This window comes from Garra rufa, chromosome 12, assembly GCF_049309525.1.
Source record: "Garra rufa chromosome 12, GarRuf1.0, whole genome shotgun sequence".
Classification (NCBI taxonomy): domain Eukaryota; kingdom Metazoa; phylum Chordata; class Actinopteri; order Cypriniformes; family Cyprinidae; genus Garra; species Garra rufa.
In genome coordinates, this window is record NC_133372.1 from 10,222,844 (window position 1) to 10,240,931 (window position 18,088).

The 18,088-nt window shown below is 37.0% G+C and overlaps 1 protein-coding gene across 1 annotated transcript; it reads right to left on the reverse strand.

Moving 5' to 3' along the window:
- Nucleotides 1-406: 406 nt before the first annotated feature.
- Nucleotides 407-10,355, reverse strand: cyp27c1 (cytochrome P450, family 27, subfamily C, polypeptide 1). Its single transcript, XM_073851655.1, has 9 exons — nt 9,633-10,355; nt 8,030-8,220; nt 7,273-7,472; nt 5,299-5,508; nt 5,027-5,190; nt 2,231-2,394; nt 2,028-2,106; nt 1,503-1,706; nt 407-1,393 (listed from the first exon to the last, which is right to left on the reverse strand). Exons 1-9 carry the CDS (start codon nt 9,924-9,926, stop codon nt 1,277-1,279), a joined length of 1,623 nt encoding a protein of 540 aa, XP_073707756.1. The 5' UTR covers nt 9,927-10,355; the 3' UTR covers nt 407-1,276.
- Nucleotides 10,356-18,088: the final 7,733 nt, after the last annotated feature.

Below are 18,088 nucleotides of genomic sequence, written 5' to 3' on the forward strand. Positions count from 1 at the left end.
GGAGGAAAATCCTGGAATGTTTTCCTCAAAAGCAAAAAGAAAAACATGAACATCTTGGATGACATGGGGGTAAGTAAATTAAGTAGTATTAAAAAAAGAAAAGAAAACAAAGACCAGCCTGCTGAGAAGTTAAAACCAGCCAGACTAGGCTGGTTTTACTGTAGCTGTTTTTTCAGCAGGGTAGACTCAATTAGGTGCTAGTTTAGTAGTATTATACTTCAAGTATACTCTTACATTTTCTTTAAGTTTACTACTATGTCCCTATTTAGGTATTAATTTGTATATATTTTGTTATATCAATATCTGAACATACAAAACATAAAAAGAAGTGTGAAAATAAAGACTATTACATTTTCCCCCCTGAATAGTGTTTAAACAGAGCACAACATATGAAAAACACAGCAGGTGTTCAAAGTGTAGTTTATTTGTACAAAATTCAGTAACTTCCACATTTCCACATATCAAACACTTCCACATTTCACACAATGCATTAATAAGTTCACAACCTTCAAAAACAACATTTATGTTGTCCAAAAGTAGTTCATTTTCAGCATTATCCATCTATTGCCTAAAAGGCTAGTGCACTAAAAAAAGGAGGCACAATTTTCCATTTCATATTAAGTGTTTTCCACTAAAGAGTTTTACCCATCACTCATGAATAACAAATTAGATAATTACAGTCACACTGAAATCAACACCAACATTGCTGTGATTTGAGGTGTTTTCTTTACAAAGTATAATCTTAATATTAGTGTCCACAGGACAGGATTATAGATCTTCTAAAGTAGCTTTGTAGCTGTAATAGGATTTTCTCACTCGTGTTTGCTTTAGGAATTTTCTGCGTGTAAGCTAAAAGTCATTAAACTTACATAAGCGTACCATGTTAAATAAATAATGAGCTTAGCGCTAAAGCTAATTTAATTATAAACATCTATGTACAAGGTCTCCTTGACCACATTTCAGGCTAATATTTAAGGCTGAGCAAAACAAAAAAGCTATAAGAGAAAATTAGTATGATAGTATGATGAATTCTGTAAATGAAAAATATAATACAATTCTCTAAGTAATTCGCACCGAATATTTGGTCTTCTGATTGGCTATAAACATTCACACAAGAAAACAATTCAAACAGTCTCCATACATAAATAAAACCAACATTCTTCAGTGGAGAAAAGCTGGAAGAGGCACTTTAATACACAATGACACTAACAGTCTTTGGACTTCAAGAAGCACAGTATGGATTATGGTTTAAATTCGCACAGAGTGTAATAGCACATTACATTCTGTCCACAAATCTAATGTTGATGGGTCCTCCTGGACAGAGCAGGCCATGAGTCTTCGCAGGCACATCATCAGTCTGGGGAGACACCTCAATGTGGAACTTCTGCAAGAGCTGTGATGGAAAAGAACATCAATACACCATTAGACAAGGGAATTAGCACCACCATGGTTTGGATATTTGCTCGATTCTGAGTTTTTAAGACATATATATAAACAGGCACCTGTGTGAGAGCCAGATGCATCTCCAGCTCGGCTATTCTCCTCCCAATGCAGCTGCGGATGCCGTAGCCAAACGGGATGGATCCGAAGTTATCAACACGGTCAGAAGCGTCCTTACGTATCCAGCGATCTGGACGGAACTCTCCGGGACGGAGGAAGTTCTCTTCATCCATAGAGGTAGAGTAATGACACAGAGCCAGCTGAGTCTGTGAACACATGAAGTTGTTAGATTTTCATGATCACAGGTCTCAACCTTCTTGACTAAAACGCCCCTTTTTTTAACCTTTTTGTTAACAGAATCTGAGCGTATTGATAAAATATAATTGCAGAACAATTGTTTTCTTTTAAAGTGTCGTCTACAGTGATGATACAAATCAACTGTGCACACCCTGTCTGTTTACATCCAACTGAAAGGCATGACACAATGCTTCTACTTAGCAGGGGCAGGTTTTGACATGTGTTTATGAGACATGCATATAAAAATGTGCTTTTGCATACACATTTAGTCACATGATATATGTTCTTACCCCTTTAGGAATGAAATAACCTCCGACGATCAGATCATCCTGTGTAACACGTCCGTTTCCAGGCAGAACAGGGAAAAGCCTGTATGCATTAGAGAGATGGAGGGAAGTGTTTGTTTCTTGAATGACTGCTGTATTTCTGTCATCGAATTACTAAACAGTGAAATACATTTTCAAGAACTTTCACAGTAGTGGGCCGAGCTTACCTGAGCGTTTCTTTGACAAGCCCTCTAATAAGCGGCAAATGAGCAACATCTTCTCCGGTTGGGACACGGCCACCCAGCACTCGGTCTACTTCCTCAAAAATCTCCTGCTGTATTACTGGATGTCTTGCCAGAAGGTATGTGCTCCACGACAGTGTGAAAGAGGTCTGTAAAGGGGCAGAGAGAAGAAAGTTTGACGACTTATTAGAGAGCTACACTACACATCTACACCAATTTCTCTGCTTGGTGCAAAATTCAAAATATGGGGGAATAATACATAATAGAGTTAAGAAATATCACCCAAACAAGTGTTTTTCTGAAATATGATGCATATGTGAAAACATATGCCATTTTGAATGAATCAGTTGAATGAATGATTCCGTGACTTACTCATTAAGACAGTCACTTTTTAAGTTATAATTTTTATAGTATCAGGGCTCTAGACTAACTTTTTGCACTGGTTGCACTGGTGCGCCTAACTTTTTTTCTTAGGTGCACCAGCACAAAAGTTAGGTGCACCCAAATTTTCAACCGCATCACATTCAACACCGCAGTTTTACAAGTTCACTTTTTTTTTAATTTTTAATTTTATTTATTTTTTAATCCCTGTCCATATAGGCAATATTGACTTGTAAATGATTAACTAACAATCTGGTCAATATATAGTTCTTTATTTGAAGCATATTTTTTTCCCCAGCACTTTACCCTACTTTGTGCAATAACGAAAACATTTCAGTGAAAAAATAAGGACAAAACTCTCTATTTTAACATTTTGAACAATAGGGCTCTACAATTGTTTTTTTATTTTATTAAATTCTTGTTTTAATTTTTCTCATAATCAAATGAAAGCATAAACATGTATTTATTTTTAATCAAATGAAAAATAAACCTTTTTAATTTTTGGCAAACATATCTATAAATAGGAATATATAAACACCTACATTATACTGTACAAAAGTAATACAGGACTAATATTGTTCTGTTTCATGTTACACCGTACTCTTATTTTGACAGGTTGCCTTGAAGTTTGTGTGTACAGTATGATATGATGCTTTCTCAAATGAAACGGTAAAAGTGACACAGTAGGTTTGGAGATTGAGTTTATCTGTTCATGATGAAAATGCCAAAAATTAGCGGGAGCGTCACGCGTGCTTAAAAATACACGTCTCCACCATTAATACAAAGAGGCAAACGGAATATGCAGGATTCATTTTAAACGGTCTTTTTGCCTTTCAGTTTTCATAGACACTAGTCCATATCGCGATTTGAATTAAGTGACAGACCAACTTTTGATTTATCAATCCAGAAATCAACGTATTACGTGGCATTCCGCGCCATAGTAAATTCGGTTTTTATGAATGGAGTCCGCGATACAGTCCGTGTTTTTGCGGAGGAGGCATTGTGAACGCTTAACAATGTAGAGACAACCTGACTGCATCACATGCATTTTCAAACATACACACACGTACGGGAACATCTGGACCACGGCCAATCAGAGGGGGGGCGGGATCCGTCCTTCATCTCTGATTGGTTTAGACCACGATATGGGTCTAATGTGTGTCTGTTGTTGAGCAACAGGGAGACTTAAGAGTGACGGAGTTTCGTTTTTTTCCCCCTCGAACGGCTGCTCGCACCGGTGCAACCTTTGATTTTTTTTAGTCGCACCATTGAGAAATTAGGTCGCACATGCGACCAAATTGGTCGCACTCTAGAGCCCTGAGTATACATTTATTTTCTCATCATTTCTTAATTCGGAATTCTATGTTTAAAACACTTAATGCACTGTAAATGAATTCATGCATTAAACAGTACATATAGAGATGTAAATTCCATTTCAAATGCAGCTTCTTTGCCATTTTGGCAGTGCAAAACAAATCAAATTAGAGAGCAAATATATGCCCATTAATAAAAAAAGATAATTTTGGTCACTCTTCTATATTTTGCTATATTACATAAGTTGCTCTCATACATAACTGACTCACTCCCATGGGCTGATTCCCCCAATTCTGCCATTTACTCTAGACTTATTAGGCCCTTTCTCTTCACCCCTTTATCCTGTAATGAAAGACCTGTCATGGCTCTCTCTATTCATCATAACTTTTATCTCAGATAAATCTGGGCCTAAAACGGCTGCTGTTATGTGCATTCAGCTCCAGTGATCACAACGTTCACCTTTTTTTTTTTGGGTGACTAATTCCTTTTATGTAGCAAGAACCCAAAACAGGCATCTTGCTTCAAAGAGGTGAAGGGAAAGCAAGACAAGCAGAGAGGGAAGGATTACATGACTGAATTTGGCTCACGATTGCTAATGTGATCCTACGACTGAAAGAAAAATAGAGGGAAAGATCAAAGAGAAGAGGATGCCAACAGACACATCAGTGAAATGGGAGAGTCTTGGCAGGTCTTGTTTATTGTGGGTGAGACGTATGGAGAGAGAGGTCAGCGTAAGGTCAGGTGAACACAGAGGTCTCCATGGAGACCTTGGACACCCGTTACGGTCTGACCATTTGAAAAGAGTTCACAGGAAGAGAAAAAAGGCGCCTGAGATGCCGTGTCGATGAGAAGGTTCGTTTATCATCACCATTAGACGCAACCGTTTCTCCAGCTGTCTCAATACACAGTGTGTTCTGGATTTTTAAATAACCACACACATTTACTCCTAGGAGATATTGAAGCATTGCACAAATAATTTAGGTTAATAAGTATCTAACAATGAATCTGTGCCAAATGTCATGAACCACAAGTTCAGAAGCAATGACTTCATATCTCTTTCCCAGCAGCCCTAGGACAAGTTCTTACCGTGTCCACACCAGCCAAAAGCATTTCTGTCATGTTTGCATAGATCTCCTCCAGATTCATCTCTCTGGTGACCAGCATGTGAGTCAGCAATCCTCCTTTAATCTCTTTGCCCTTCTCCATCTGCTTTTTGATGTCTGAAAGCCTCTTGTCCACGTGGATCTGGCCTAAAAGACACATTAATACAAACTTTTAACAAAAAACCTACAGTAGTTGTAAAGGACCAGCTGTCTCACACTGAGACTGAACCCCACCACGGTTCCCTCTGCTCTTACTGAATTTGAAGAGGCCATCCCATGAGCTGCAGAATTCTTCCCAAGGCTTGGGAATGATGGGGCGCAGCCATTTGGGAATGGCACCGGCGTACATGGTGGTCTTGAAAGAGCTGAACATGAGGTGGAGTGCAGCAATGTATTCCTGACTCATCTTGGGAATTTCATTTTCCAAGCAGCCCAGGCGGGTTTCATACAAAATGGTTGCAACACCTAGGAAAGAGTAAAACATTGCGTTTTTCATATTGTATGGCTTCACATTCATTGCTATATTGAATCTCCCACACATAAAAGCAATTATTTGGTATTTATGTGTTAATCTGAATCTTATGTGAATCTTTAATCCACTGTTCTATTAATTACAATTCTGACTTTTTTCTCACAGTTAAGAGTTTACAGCTCGCAATTCTGACTGTTTTTCTCAGAATTGTTAGATGTAAACTTGCAATTGTTATAAAGTAACAATTGCAGGATATAAAGTCAGAATTGTGGGATATATAAACTCGCAAATATGACTTTTGAGTTTATATTTCACAATTTCTCACAATAACTCGCAATTCAGAGAAAATTCAGGAAGTTGCATGGTTATATTTGTAGCAGTAGTCTAAAATACACTGTATGGGTCAAAATTATATTTTTTTCTTTTAATGTCAAAAAACATTAGGATATTAAGTAATGTTCCATTAAGATATTTTGTAAATTTCCCACCATACATACATCAAAAATTAATTTTTGATTAGCAATATGCATTTTCTCAGTATTTAGATTTTGTTTAGACTTTCAAATAATTGTATCTCGGCAAAATATTGCCCAATAATATTTGGCCTAACAAACCATACACTAATGGAAAGCTTATTTATTCAGCTTTCAGATGATGTATAAATCTCAATTTTAAAAAATTTACCCTTACGACTGGTTTTGTGGTCCAGGGTCACAATTAATATTCAAAAAAATATTATTGATCTAATGCAGAACAAAAAAATAAACAGAATTCAGCTGAAATAATGTCAATATAATATTTTTAGAGCTACTTTATAGTTGAATCTGAAGTCATAATTGATGAACTTAGCATCCCTGAAACTAAGCTGATTAATAGCAATATTGTCTTATATAGAGCTGCTTTGTAGCGTAAATTGACGCTGTTTCATCACTGATTAACTTTCATACTGTTATTGAACTAAACTTAATCAACACTGAACTAAATTGAGCTGTTTATTGACACTGTTATCTTCAATTTAGATGCTTTATAGCTAAAATTGCAGTTGTTTCATTACTGGTGAACTTTGCAGCATTGACATTGTTATTGAACTAAACCATATCAATACTGAACTGAATGAGCTGTGCTGATTAATGACACTAAACTTTGAGGCCCGGTTTCACAGACAAGGCTTAAGCCTAGTCCTAGACTAAAATGTAAGTCTGAGCTGTTTGAACTGAAAGAAACTTGCACTGACTGATCTTAAAATATATCGGTGTCTTTGTTTTGTCTCAAGATGCACACCAGTAATGTTTTTTTCTAAGCATGTTTATAAAAATTACTTAAATATCCTAATTGAACTATCTGCTAATCCTGGTTTAGTCTAAGCCCTGTCTGTGAAACCGGGCCTGAAAGTTTAATGTTGTTTCATCACTGATGCAACTTTGCAACATTGTCACTTTTATTTTTCTGTTTATTACTGTGAAACTTTTTTCAAACAATCTGTTTTGTTTAAAGAGCTATGCAAGTACGTAAAAAAGGTGACAAAACAACACTTGCTTTAATTAAAAAACTCCAAATCCCTGTCTGTGGAACATCTGATTAACACCCAGACTCAGACTCCCTAAAAGCTAGATCAAATTTCATTTATACAAAGCCTTCTTCCAGAAAGACCACAATGCTACCTGATTCTCTTCTTAATTAAAAAAAATGCCAACAGCATTGTTAGAGGAAATCAAACCACTATGAAAGGAAAATCCACACTCTGCCCTCAGGCTCACCTTCCATTGCATATTTGAAGAACAGGTCATTGACATTCAGAACAGTCTGTCTGTCGTCCTGCTGGCTACGCAAGGTTTTAACTCTCTCCACCAGGTCGGCCACAACAGCATTGACATCAGGGGAGAAAACAGCAACGTCTTTGGGCCGCATAATCAGCTGGCGCAAAACACTGCGCATCTTCAGCCATTCATCACCCTCACTGGAGAAAAACACCATTGTATTTTTGTTAACAGAGACCAATCAAAATTTAAAAAAAGAAAGCAATCTCCAATTCCAAATCTCCCAAGGCTGTGTTTATGTGATCAAAAATACTGTAAAATCAGTAATATTGTGAAATATTATTACAATTTAAAACAACTGTTTTCCATTTTATTATATTTTAATATGAAATTTATTCCTGTAATGCAAATTTAATTTTTCAGGAGACATTTTTTCAGTAATAATTCTAATATAATGATTTGGTGTTTAATAAACATTCTCACTATTATAAATGCTGACAACAGTTGTGCTGCTTTCTATTTTTGTGAAAACTGTGATCTTTTTGAGGACTCTTTGATGATAGAACAGCATTTATTGGAAAAAACAAATCATATGTAATCAATTGTTTGTCACCTTTGAATAATTGAATGCATCCTTGCTGAATAAAAGTATCACCTCAAACTACTTAACAATACTGCACCAGATCAATCCAAAGTAACAAACCTACAACCACTAGACTACAGCACCCCTCAAGAAATCACATCAGTATGTACTCACGCTGAGATAAGTCCAGTGGATCTTCCTCTCAAATCTCTGTACTCCTTCCAGGACTCCATGTTGCCCCTCTGAGGAGTTGCACCTTCAGTCCTGAGAACCTGAGCCACCATGTCTCTGTCCGCGATGGAAACCACCAACTGAGGCCCGAATCGAGATTTGAAGATCTTCCCATACTTCTGAGAATGCTCCAACTACAAGATTATTTGTAAACATGATCAATGTCAGAAATCCCCAAATCATCACTCATTTCCAGACTGACAGTCTTAAAAATTAAGGTTCTTTATTGGCATCTTTGCTTCCATAAAGAGCCTTTAACATCCATGGAATCTCTCCATTGCATAAAAGGTTCTTTATATATTATTGAAGTGTTCTTAACATTAGGGAAAATGGTTCTTTTAACCACTTGTTCACTTAAGGTTTTTTTAGGGAACCTAAAATGGTTCTTCTATTGCATAACTGCAAAAAGCCCTCTCATTGTTAAGAGTGTATGTCTCCCCAAAGGCCATGCGGCTGTTAATCAACTGCTCTGTATGCACAGGAAGACATTTCCCAGTATGGATGGCCCATTTGCAAGTACTTGAAGCTTTTTGCAAATACGGCCATCACTGTGAGCTTGCCCAAATTCATCCCCTTCTCAAATCATTTGTACCATTCATATGAAGAAAACACAAAGGCACCTCTGTGTCTCCTCAGCCAGAAAACTCCTGGAAGACATTTCTCATCTTTCACAGTCCTAAGATGACTTCCTTGCACAACATAACTGCTCCCTAATATATACATAAGCCAATACCAGCCATCACTGTCTGTTTTAGATTAGTACTGGGGAGTTTTTGGCTCCGTTTCAAAGCACGAGTTGGAATTTGATTTACACTGGCCACGTCCTATTCGCTGTTGAATTGGAATGACATAAAGAGGAACTGAAATTGAAATGAAAATTAAACTTGAATAATATTTTAAATAATATTTGGCTCATTCTGTTCACGATGTAGCTATAATGTAGGCATGTGTCAGGGATTGCATTCAAATCTGAGTAGCGCAAATCTTTATAGCTTTATAGTTTACTGGCAATCTTTAAAGCTAGCCATTCTAAAGATATTTGGCAGTAAAACCGTATTGCATGCTATATAATTCGAATTTGACCCTTCATGCAGTCTGCGCCTGGGATAAAATAAGGTTTGCGACTGTCCCTCACGATGGGGTGGAGACTGTACTCCCCGGTTTATGCAACTCCAAAAGTAATTCAACACCTCACGTGTCCGCACTGCACATTACATAGCCGATTTCGTTTGTGTTCTAATCAAATAAATCTGAGTTTATTTATCGTTTGTGCAACAATTGCTGGCACTGGCAATTTATGGCACGTTTTTCTGCCAGGTCGTAAAATAAAAAGTTACTGTGAATAAGCTACAGCGCACATAAAAGAATACAATTTTAAATATGTAGTCTTTTTGTGGTAAATGAAACCATATGGATGTGTCTACATGATTGCGTCTGGGTCTTTTCCACTGAACGTGTTTTGAATGTGCACGAGTGAAACACCATTGAAATGCAAACACAAAAAGTAACGCGTAACAGTGGTGCCATTTGACCGCTGCCGACTCACCTGGATCTCATGGATGCGGCTGAATCCATCCCGGTAGAAGAACTCGACGAGGTTCGAGATAGCAGTGGGTCCGGGCATCTCATGGAGGGTCTTCACTCTCGCCACCTTCTGCTCCTCAGCGGCGGGGATCACCATGCTGTCTTCCTTCAGATCCGCTTGAGTGTGCGCCGCGATCTCTAGAGAACCGCTTGCCACGGACTTGTGCAGCCCTTGGGTTTGGAGAAGAAACTGCTTGCATGACTCTTGGAGCAGGCTCCTGCGGACCAGGTGCAGAATATTGCTTTGAAGGGCCATCTCAAAAACTTTACTTGCCACAAAGTTTAAGTCAGGAGTGTTTTGTAGATGTGGAGGTGCTCGCAGACTGGAGTGAATGCGCACCGATGAGTGGTGCGTAGCGGCTTTTTAAAGTCCACGGTCGAGGTGCGGGATCAGCGAAGCGGATTGGATACTGGAGTTTGGCCTTGGCATGAACAGAGGTCCTCGGGCATCCCCCACGAGGCAGCTGAAGTGAAAGATTTTCTTTTGTTGCAAAATAAAATGGGGATTACATAAAAAGCTCTTGAGCTGACCCGCGTTAGCACCGGCAAGTCTCTCAAACTAGTCAAGTTATATTACAGTCACAAAGCTTTATATTTAAGAATATACAGTCGCAATTAAAAGATCTACATGTCTAGAATAGTGGCGGACCAAAATAATTAGTCACTTGAGCTGTGTATTGCTGGCGGTTTTTTAACACTTATTTCAACAGTTGTCAAATATGAATCGTTTATTCTATATTTTATCTCGTACTCTTTCATCATTAAAGCGATGTAATTCACGGCAAGCTCGGCTTCTGTGAACAGTATCACCCGCCTTCTTTGGTTTTATTGGCCATCTCAATCATTTTGACATTGATTAACTGCTGTTATAAACAAACAAAGCGGTGAGTAATACATTGTAGCAGATATTAGCTATGACATAAGATCAATAATATACGATATAGTAAAGATATAATACAAGATATCAGTTTTTTAATATTGGGGTGGGGCTTGCCCCCTTCTGGTGGTGGGCCCTGTAAAAATAAGATTTGGATTTCATATCCCCGCGTGTTTGTTATTTGGACATCGAAGAATGGTAATCTCTTGGCCAGGTTTCACATTGTTGCATTAGTGCAAGTGTTTTTGAGTTCTTGTATTGTCAGAAAACAAAGGTAGCAAAACTGTCACATGTACCCTTTTCAAAGGTATGCCAGAGGTCAAAAGTTTACATACACCTTTCAGAATCTGCAAAATGTTAATTATTTTACCAAAATAATAGGGGTCATACAAAATGCAGGTTATTTTTTCATTTAGTACTGACCTGATAAAGATTTTTCACATAAAATATGTTTACAAATTGTCCACAAGAGCAAATAATAGTTGAATTCATAAAAATTACCTCGTTCAAAAGTTTACACACACTTGATTCTTAATACTGTGTTCTTACCTGAATAATCCACAGCTGTATTTTTGTTTAGTGATAATTGTTCATGAGTCCCTTGTTTGTCCTGAACAGTTAAACTGCCTGCTGTCCTTCAGAAAAATCCTTCAGATCCCACAAATTCTTTGGTTTTTCAGCATTTTTGTGTATTTGCGTTCTTTCCAACAATGACTGTATGATTTTGAGATCCATCTTTTCACAATGCAGGCAACTGCGGGACTCATATGCAACTATTACAAAAGGTTCAAACTGATGCTCCAGGTGGAAAACCGATGAATTAAGAGCTGGGGGTGAAAACTTTTGAACAGAATGAAGATTGTGAACGAAGATGTGTACATTTTCCAGAAGCTACAGAAGATGCTTATATGTTTCCCAGAAGATAAACCAAGTTAAATTTACCCCGATCCTTAAATTCAAAAAGTTTTCACCCCCAGCTCTTAATGCATTGTGTTTTCTTGTGGAACATCAGTGAGCGTTTAAACATTCTGTAATAGTTGCATATGAGTTTCTCAGTCCTCAGTGTGAAAAGAGGGATCTCAAAATTTTACAGTCATTGTTGAAAATGGTTCAAATGCACAAAAATGCTGAAAAACCAAAGAATTTGTTGGATCTGAAGGATTTTGTAAAGAACAGCAGGCTGTTTGACTGTTCGGGACAAACAAGGGACTCATAAACAACAATCAGTAACAAACAAAGAAAACAGCTGTGGATCATTCAGGTAACAACACAGTATTAAGAATCAAGTGTGTGTAAACTTTTGAACAGGCTATTTTTTTTTTTTTATAAATTCAACTATTATTTTCTCTTGTGGACTATAAACTAGGGATGCACCGATCCGAATCGGCCGATCATGCTTGCGCGTTTTGTCAGTAAAGCCGGTTCTGTAATCAGTGGTAAATGCCATCAGGTGCGTGATTTCACGTTGAGCCGTATATACTACACACAGCCGTTGTTTACCGACGAGCTGCGCAAATCAATGTTCATTATCAGTGTGAATGTGCGCAGCTCGTCAGTGAACAACGGCTGTGTGTAGTATATACGGCTCAACGTGAAATCACGCACCTGATGGCATTTACCACTGATTACAGAACCGGCTTTACTGACAAAACGCGCAAATGATCGGCCGATTCGGATCGGTGCATCCCTACTATAAACCTCTTTTATGTGAAATCTTATTCAGGTCAATACTACATAAAAAAATAATATGCATTTTGTACGATCCCTCTTAGTTTGGTAAAAATAATTAACATTTTGCAGATTCTGCAAGGTGTATATAAACATTTAATCTCAACTGCAATGTTGGCTACTTTTAAAGTCCTGATATTAGGTACTAATGTACAATTTAGGGGTAAATGAGGTGCAAAGATGTACCTTTTAGCTCTACCTTACTGCCCCAGTGACAGCGTTTTTCTAAAAGTGGGTAATCGTGTGTGTGGTTTGGGGGCAACTGAGGTAAGAACCTCTATTCTACACGAATGCAAATCTTGTCTTAACATTTCTCAGTTCTGGGTAGGATACTATTGGCAACTTTTCCACAAGCTTGTTTTTGGATTCCTGGAAAAACAGCTTAGGATGTACTGGGGTATACACCAAGAATATGCCCCTAAATGCTCCTTCTCATACCCACTGATGCCTATCCTCCTCCTCTCTTTCTGGTAAGACCTGTTACGTAACATGTATTGTTCCTTTCCATTTATTGCTAACTGCATAATCTAAATACCTCATTTCCTAAGTGTTTCCAATGTACGTTAAATGTTTTTAGCTTTTTACGAAGCAACTTAAGACTGCATGAATAGACTCATGGACTCCTGCTGTATGTTCGAGCCCACTTGTAGAAACTTTTTGTTAGACACTCTTTTTGAACATAAAGAGAGAATCAAACTCAGAAGATGTGTGTTCATAGCAGATTCCCATTTTAAGAATTAAATACGAATCACAGATTCAATTTATGCTTAAAGGTTGTATCAGCGATTTCTAGCCTAAAACATAAAGTGTCAATTTCAGCTGACCTTTCTTCACGATCCGCTCGCTGCCTGCCCCATAAATTGTCTGTGAAAAAAACGCGTCTCTCTGGTCAGCCTAGGGTCCGAGATATGCCAAAAAAACAATCGGCGCTATCAACACACCACAGATAACCAAACAGTGTTCCAACCAATCAGCGTCAGGGGTTTGGTGTTGTGGACTTTCCTACTGGTGCTGGGACGTGAGGGAGGCGGAGCGAAAGTCCACAACACCAAACCCCTGACGCTGATTGGTTGGAACACTGTTTGTTTTTGTGTGGAAAGGTTGGTAGTGCCGATTGTTTTTTTTTAGCATATCTCGGACCCTAGGCTGACCAGAGAGACGCGGTTTTTTCACAGACAATTTATGGGGCAGGCAGCGAGCGGATCGTGATGAAAGGTCAGCTGAATTTGACACTTTATGTTTTAGGCTATAAATCGCTGATACAACCTTTAAGACAAAAATGTCCGCGTTCCATTTTCTGTCTATTTAAATCTTTCTTTATCATTCTTCTTAGTCTAATGATCACTTTAACTACATGTAAACACACAGAAGGAAGCCTACTGATTATCCTTTCTAAAGAATTCACAAGCTTTCTTGGTATAAAAACCTGATGACTCTGAGCCAAGCGGATCTAGTTACTTAAAGGGGAAAAGCCCAAAATGCTGTCGTCTCAAACCACTCTTCCCAGCAGTTGTGAAAGTTTTTTTTTCCCCCTTAGTGTTTTTACACCAGTATTTGGTAACCACAGGTGCATGAGTCTTCAAACCACACTTAACTGTAATCATATTAATAATCACAATCCTCTAATCCTTTATTCTCTATTCTGATTTTATTGTTATGTGTGCATGAAAAGAGCAGAAAGGACTCTTGGGCACAACAAAGATCTGGCACAAGACACAGGGAGACTAATGAAGTGGAGCTGGTTAAGCAAATTAACTAATATAAAGTGGACAAAGGGCAGAGCCAAGACATGAGATCAGTGGAAGAGCACATCGGAAACAGCAACAAACAAAAGCCATGTGTTCAAACAAATACGTCAAGAGAGCACACATGGCAGCTGAACTTAATCGTCAGCCATGGTCAAACAGAATCCAATAAAATTGCATTTACCAAATACAAAATATAAAATTATTAAGTTTTAAAACCCTCTTACACTCTTAAAATTAAAGGTGGTTAAAAGGTTTTTCACAGCGATGCCATAGAAGAACCATTTTTGGTTCCACTAAGAACCATTCAGTCAAAAATTATTTAAAGAACCATCTCTTTCTTACCTGTTTATAATCTGAAGAACCTTCTTTTGCCACAAAGAATGTTTTGTGAAGCAGAAAGGTTCTTCAAACGTTAAAGGTTCTTTATGGAACCATTTAGACAAAAAAATTTTCTTCTATGGCATCGTGAAGCACCTTTATTTTTAAAAGTGTACCAGTCAAAAGTTTAGAATGTTTGTGAAAGAAATATCTTACGCTTATAAAAATATTTTAAACTGTAATAATTTTTCTCAGTCTAACTGTTTTTACTGTATTTTTTGACGTAATAAACGTGGCCATGGTTTCTTTGATGAATAAAATGTTTATTTGTAACAGAAATTTCTGTAACATTATAAATGTCTTTACTATCACTTTAGATCAAATAAATGTATCCGTACCAAATAAGAGTATTAAATTCTTTTTCTTTCTGTCATTTTAAACGAATCAAATAGATGATTTTGACCATTTCTTTTATGTTTTATCCACCTTCAGAAGGTATGTCAATAATCTTGAGGTTTGACAAAATATATACTTTTTATATTCCAGCTAATCTATCAATTAATGTGAGCTCATAAATTCTATAATAATTATGAAACTCATTTACAGTGCCCGCCACTAATATTGGCACCCTTGGTAAATATAAGAAAAAGTGGCCGTGAAAATAAATCTCCATTGTTTATCTTTTTGATCTTTAATTTTAAAAATGGACAAAATTCTAACCTTTCATTGAAGTAAAACAATTGAAAGAGGGGGGGAACTCATTTTATGACATAAATGTTTTTCTCCAATGCATGTGGGCCACAATTATTGGCACCCCTAGAAATTCTTATGTGTAAAATATTTCTGAAGTATATTCCCATTCATATTTAAATTTGTGTTAGCATGCCAGGGTGACTAGGGGCAAGACATTTTCCAGCCATGACTTCCTGTTTCACAGGATTATAAACATTAGAAACACAAAGGCCAGATTCACTTAAATCATTCATCACAAGATTGTTAGGCTTCACAAAATAGAAGCGGCTGTAAGAAAAGAGCTAAAGCATTGAATTAAAGTTCCAATCAACTAAAGATGTTACAAATCTCTCTGGAAAAGGATGTAATTCTATATCGCCCAAATGCACAGTAAGGTAGGACTTTGAGTGGCCAAAGACTCTCCAAGGAACACAGCTGGAGAATTGCAGAAATGGAAAATTATCAAACAGCCCTTACATCACCGCATGTTGTTCAGGAGGGTTTTGAGAAAAATCCTTCTTGCTCATCCAAAAAATAAACTCCAACATATTCAGTTGTCCAATATGACTGGAATGGGACTGGCTTTTCCAGTCAGAAGAACCTAAAAAAAGAGCTTTTTGGCAGCAAACCCACCAGATGGGTTTGGTGCAAACCCATGCCCACAACTAAATATACTGCTGGATTTTGTGTTGATCCATGTTGTGGGTCTGTTTTCTGCTGGAGGTCCTGGAAATCTTGTTCAGAAACTTGAAAAAAGACTGCAAATGTCAGTATGAGTAACTAAAGCAAATGCAAAAACATATACTGTGATTTCATTACAGTTCTTTTAAATTATAACTGGATCACCGAGAATTATATTATAATCATAATCTGTGAAGTTGCCATCAAATTAAAAGCCCTTTGGCTTTTGCAGGTTGACAGAAAATAAACAATAAAGTTATTTTTTTTATTGTTGTGAACATTTTGCTTTTATGGGACAGTTTATGCAGACCTATAGAGAGAGCAAAACTACTCACATAAGATGATATATAAGTATATAGTATTAAAATGTGTATATATGGTGACAAAAAAAGATTTAACTGACCTGAATTCTCCTTAAAATACTCATATATTCATATTGAACACATATGTGGATAAAAGAAAATTCATGGACATTCACTTTTTTATTCAGCATCAAGATTTCAAATAAAGTCTGGGTAATATATCTGGGAAAATATATATTTAAGCACATAACTGTTCATTATCTTTTAAATATGGTAATAAATACATCTAAATTTTTAGTACCAATATTTAATGTGGTCTCATTTAATGTACAGCTGAAGTCAAAAGTTTACATACACTTTGCAGAATCTGCAAAATGTGAATTATTTTACTAAAATAAATACAAAATGCAGGTTAGTTTTTATTTAGTTCTGACGTGAAGAAGATATTTCACATGAAATATGTTTACATATAGTCCACAAGAGAAAATAATAGCTGAATTTATAAAAATGACCCCGTTCAAAAGTTTACATACACTTGATTTTTAAGGCTGTGTTGTTACCTAAATGATCCACAGCTGTTTTGTCTGTTTGTTTGTTTAGTGTTAGTTGTTTATGAGTGACTTGTTTGTCCTGAACAGTTCCACTGTTCTTCAGAAAAATCCTTTAGGTCCCAAAAATTCTTTGGTTTTTCAGCAATTTTGTATATTTGAACCCTTTCCAAAAATGACTGTATGATTTTGAGATCCATCTTTTCACACTAAGGACAACTATTACAGAAGGTTCAAACGCTCACTGATGCTTCAGAAGAAAAAAACGGTGCATTAAGACCCATCAATTTGAATATCAGGGTAAATTTAACTTATTTTGTCTTTTGAGAAACATGTAAGTATCTTCTGAAGGGCAGTACTAAATGAAAAAAAATATATGATATTTAGGAAAAATGTACACATCTACATTCGTTTTAAAAGTTGTGAATTTCACTAGCTTGTACACTGAAGAATATGAGGCTTGTTCTTTTATTATCCATCCATAATAAGATTACTCAGGTTTTAAGATGAATGGGGACTCCGGATTTCTCCTAGTGAGAGCGACTTGACTAGAGGATTATTTGATTCAGCAAATCACATGAAGTTACATGGGGACACATATCTGTGTTAGCTAGAGTACGTTACCTTAAGCACCACTGTGAGAACAGGATTACATTTGAAGGTACAAGAGATCAACAGAGTTCATTGTGGAAAAAAATACTAAATGTACAGTAAGATAAACATCAGACAAAGGCTTTATTTACACCATATATCTTAATTAATGTTAAAGGGATAATCCACCCGCATGTCGTTCCACAACTGTATGGCTTTCTTTCTTTTGTTGAAAAGAAAAAAATATATATATACAGTGGTGTGAAAAAGTGTTGGCCCCCTTAATCATTTTTGCTTTGTTTTACATTTGTCACACTTTAATGTTTCAGATCATCAAACAAATTTAAATATTAATCAAAGATAACACAAGTAAACACAACATGCAGTTGTTAAAACATAACTGTGGTTTATCACACCTGATTTCAGTTTCTCTAGCCACACCCAGGCCTGATTACTGCCACACCTGTTCACAAATCAAGAAATCACTTAAATAGGACCTGCCTAACAAAGTGAAGTAGACCAAAAGATCCCCAAAAGCTACACATCATGTTAAGATCCAAAGAAATTCAGGAACAAATGAGAAAGCAAGTAATTGAGATCTATCAGTCTGGAAAAGGATATAAAGCCATTTCTAAAGCTTTGGGTCTCCAGCGAACCACAGTGAGAGCCATTATCCACAAATGGCGAAAACATGGAACAGTGGTGAACCTTCCCAGGAGCCGGCCGGCTGACCAAAATTACCCCAAGAGTTCAGCGACGACTCATCCAAGAGATCACAAAAGACCCCACAACAACATCTAAAAAACTGCAGGCCTCTCTTGCCTCAGTTAAGGTCAGTGTTCACGACTCCACCATAAGAAAGAGACTCTGCAAAAATGGCCTGCATTGCGGTG

What these genes read in the sequence shown, in the direction of transcription:
- cyp27c1 (XM_073851655.1), bottom strand. Translation starts at nt 9,926, where the DNA reads ATGGCCCTTCAAAGCAATATTCTGCACCTGGTCCGCAGGAGCCTGCTC. An exon ending in TTTTGGCTGGTGTGGACACG is followed by an intron (nt 2,395 to 5,026) that starts GTAAGAACTTGT and finishes GCCCCTTTACAG; the next exon opens with ACCTCTTTCACACTGTCGTG. An exon ending in TGCATCTGGCTCTCACACAG is followed by an intron (nt 1,394 to 1,502) that starts GTGCCTGTTTAT and finishes TTTCCATCACAG; the next exon opens with CTCTTGCAGAAGTTCCACAT.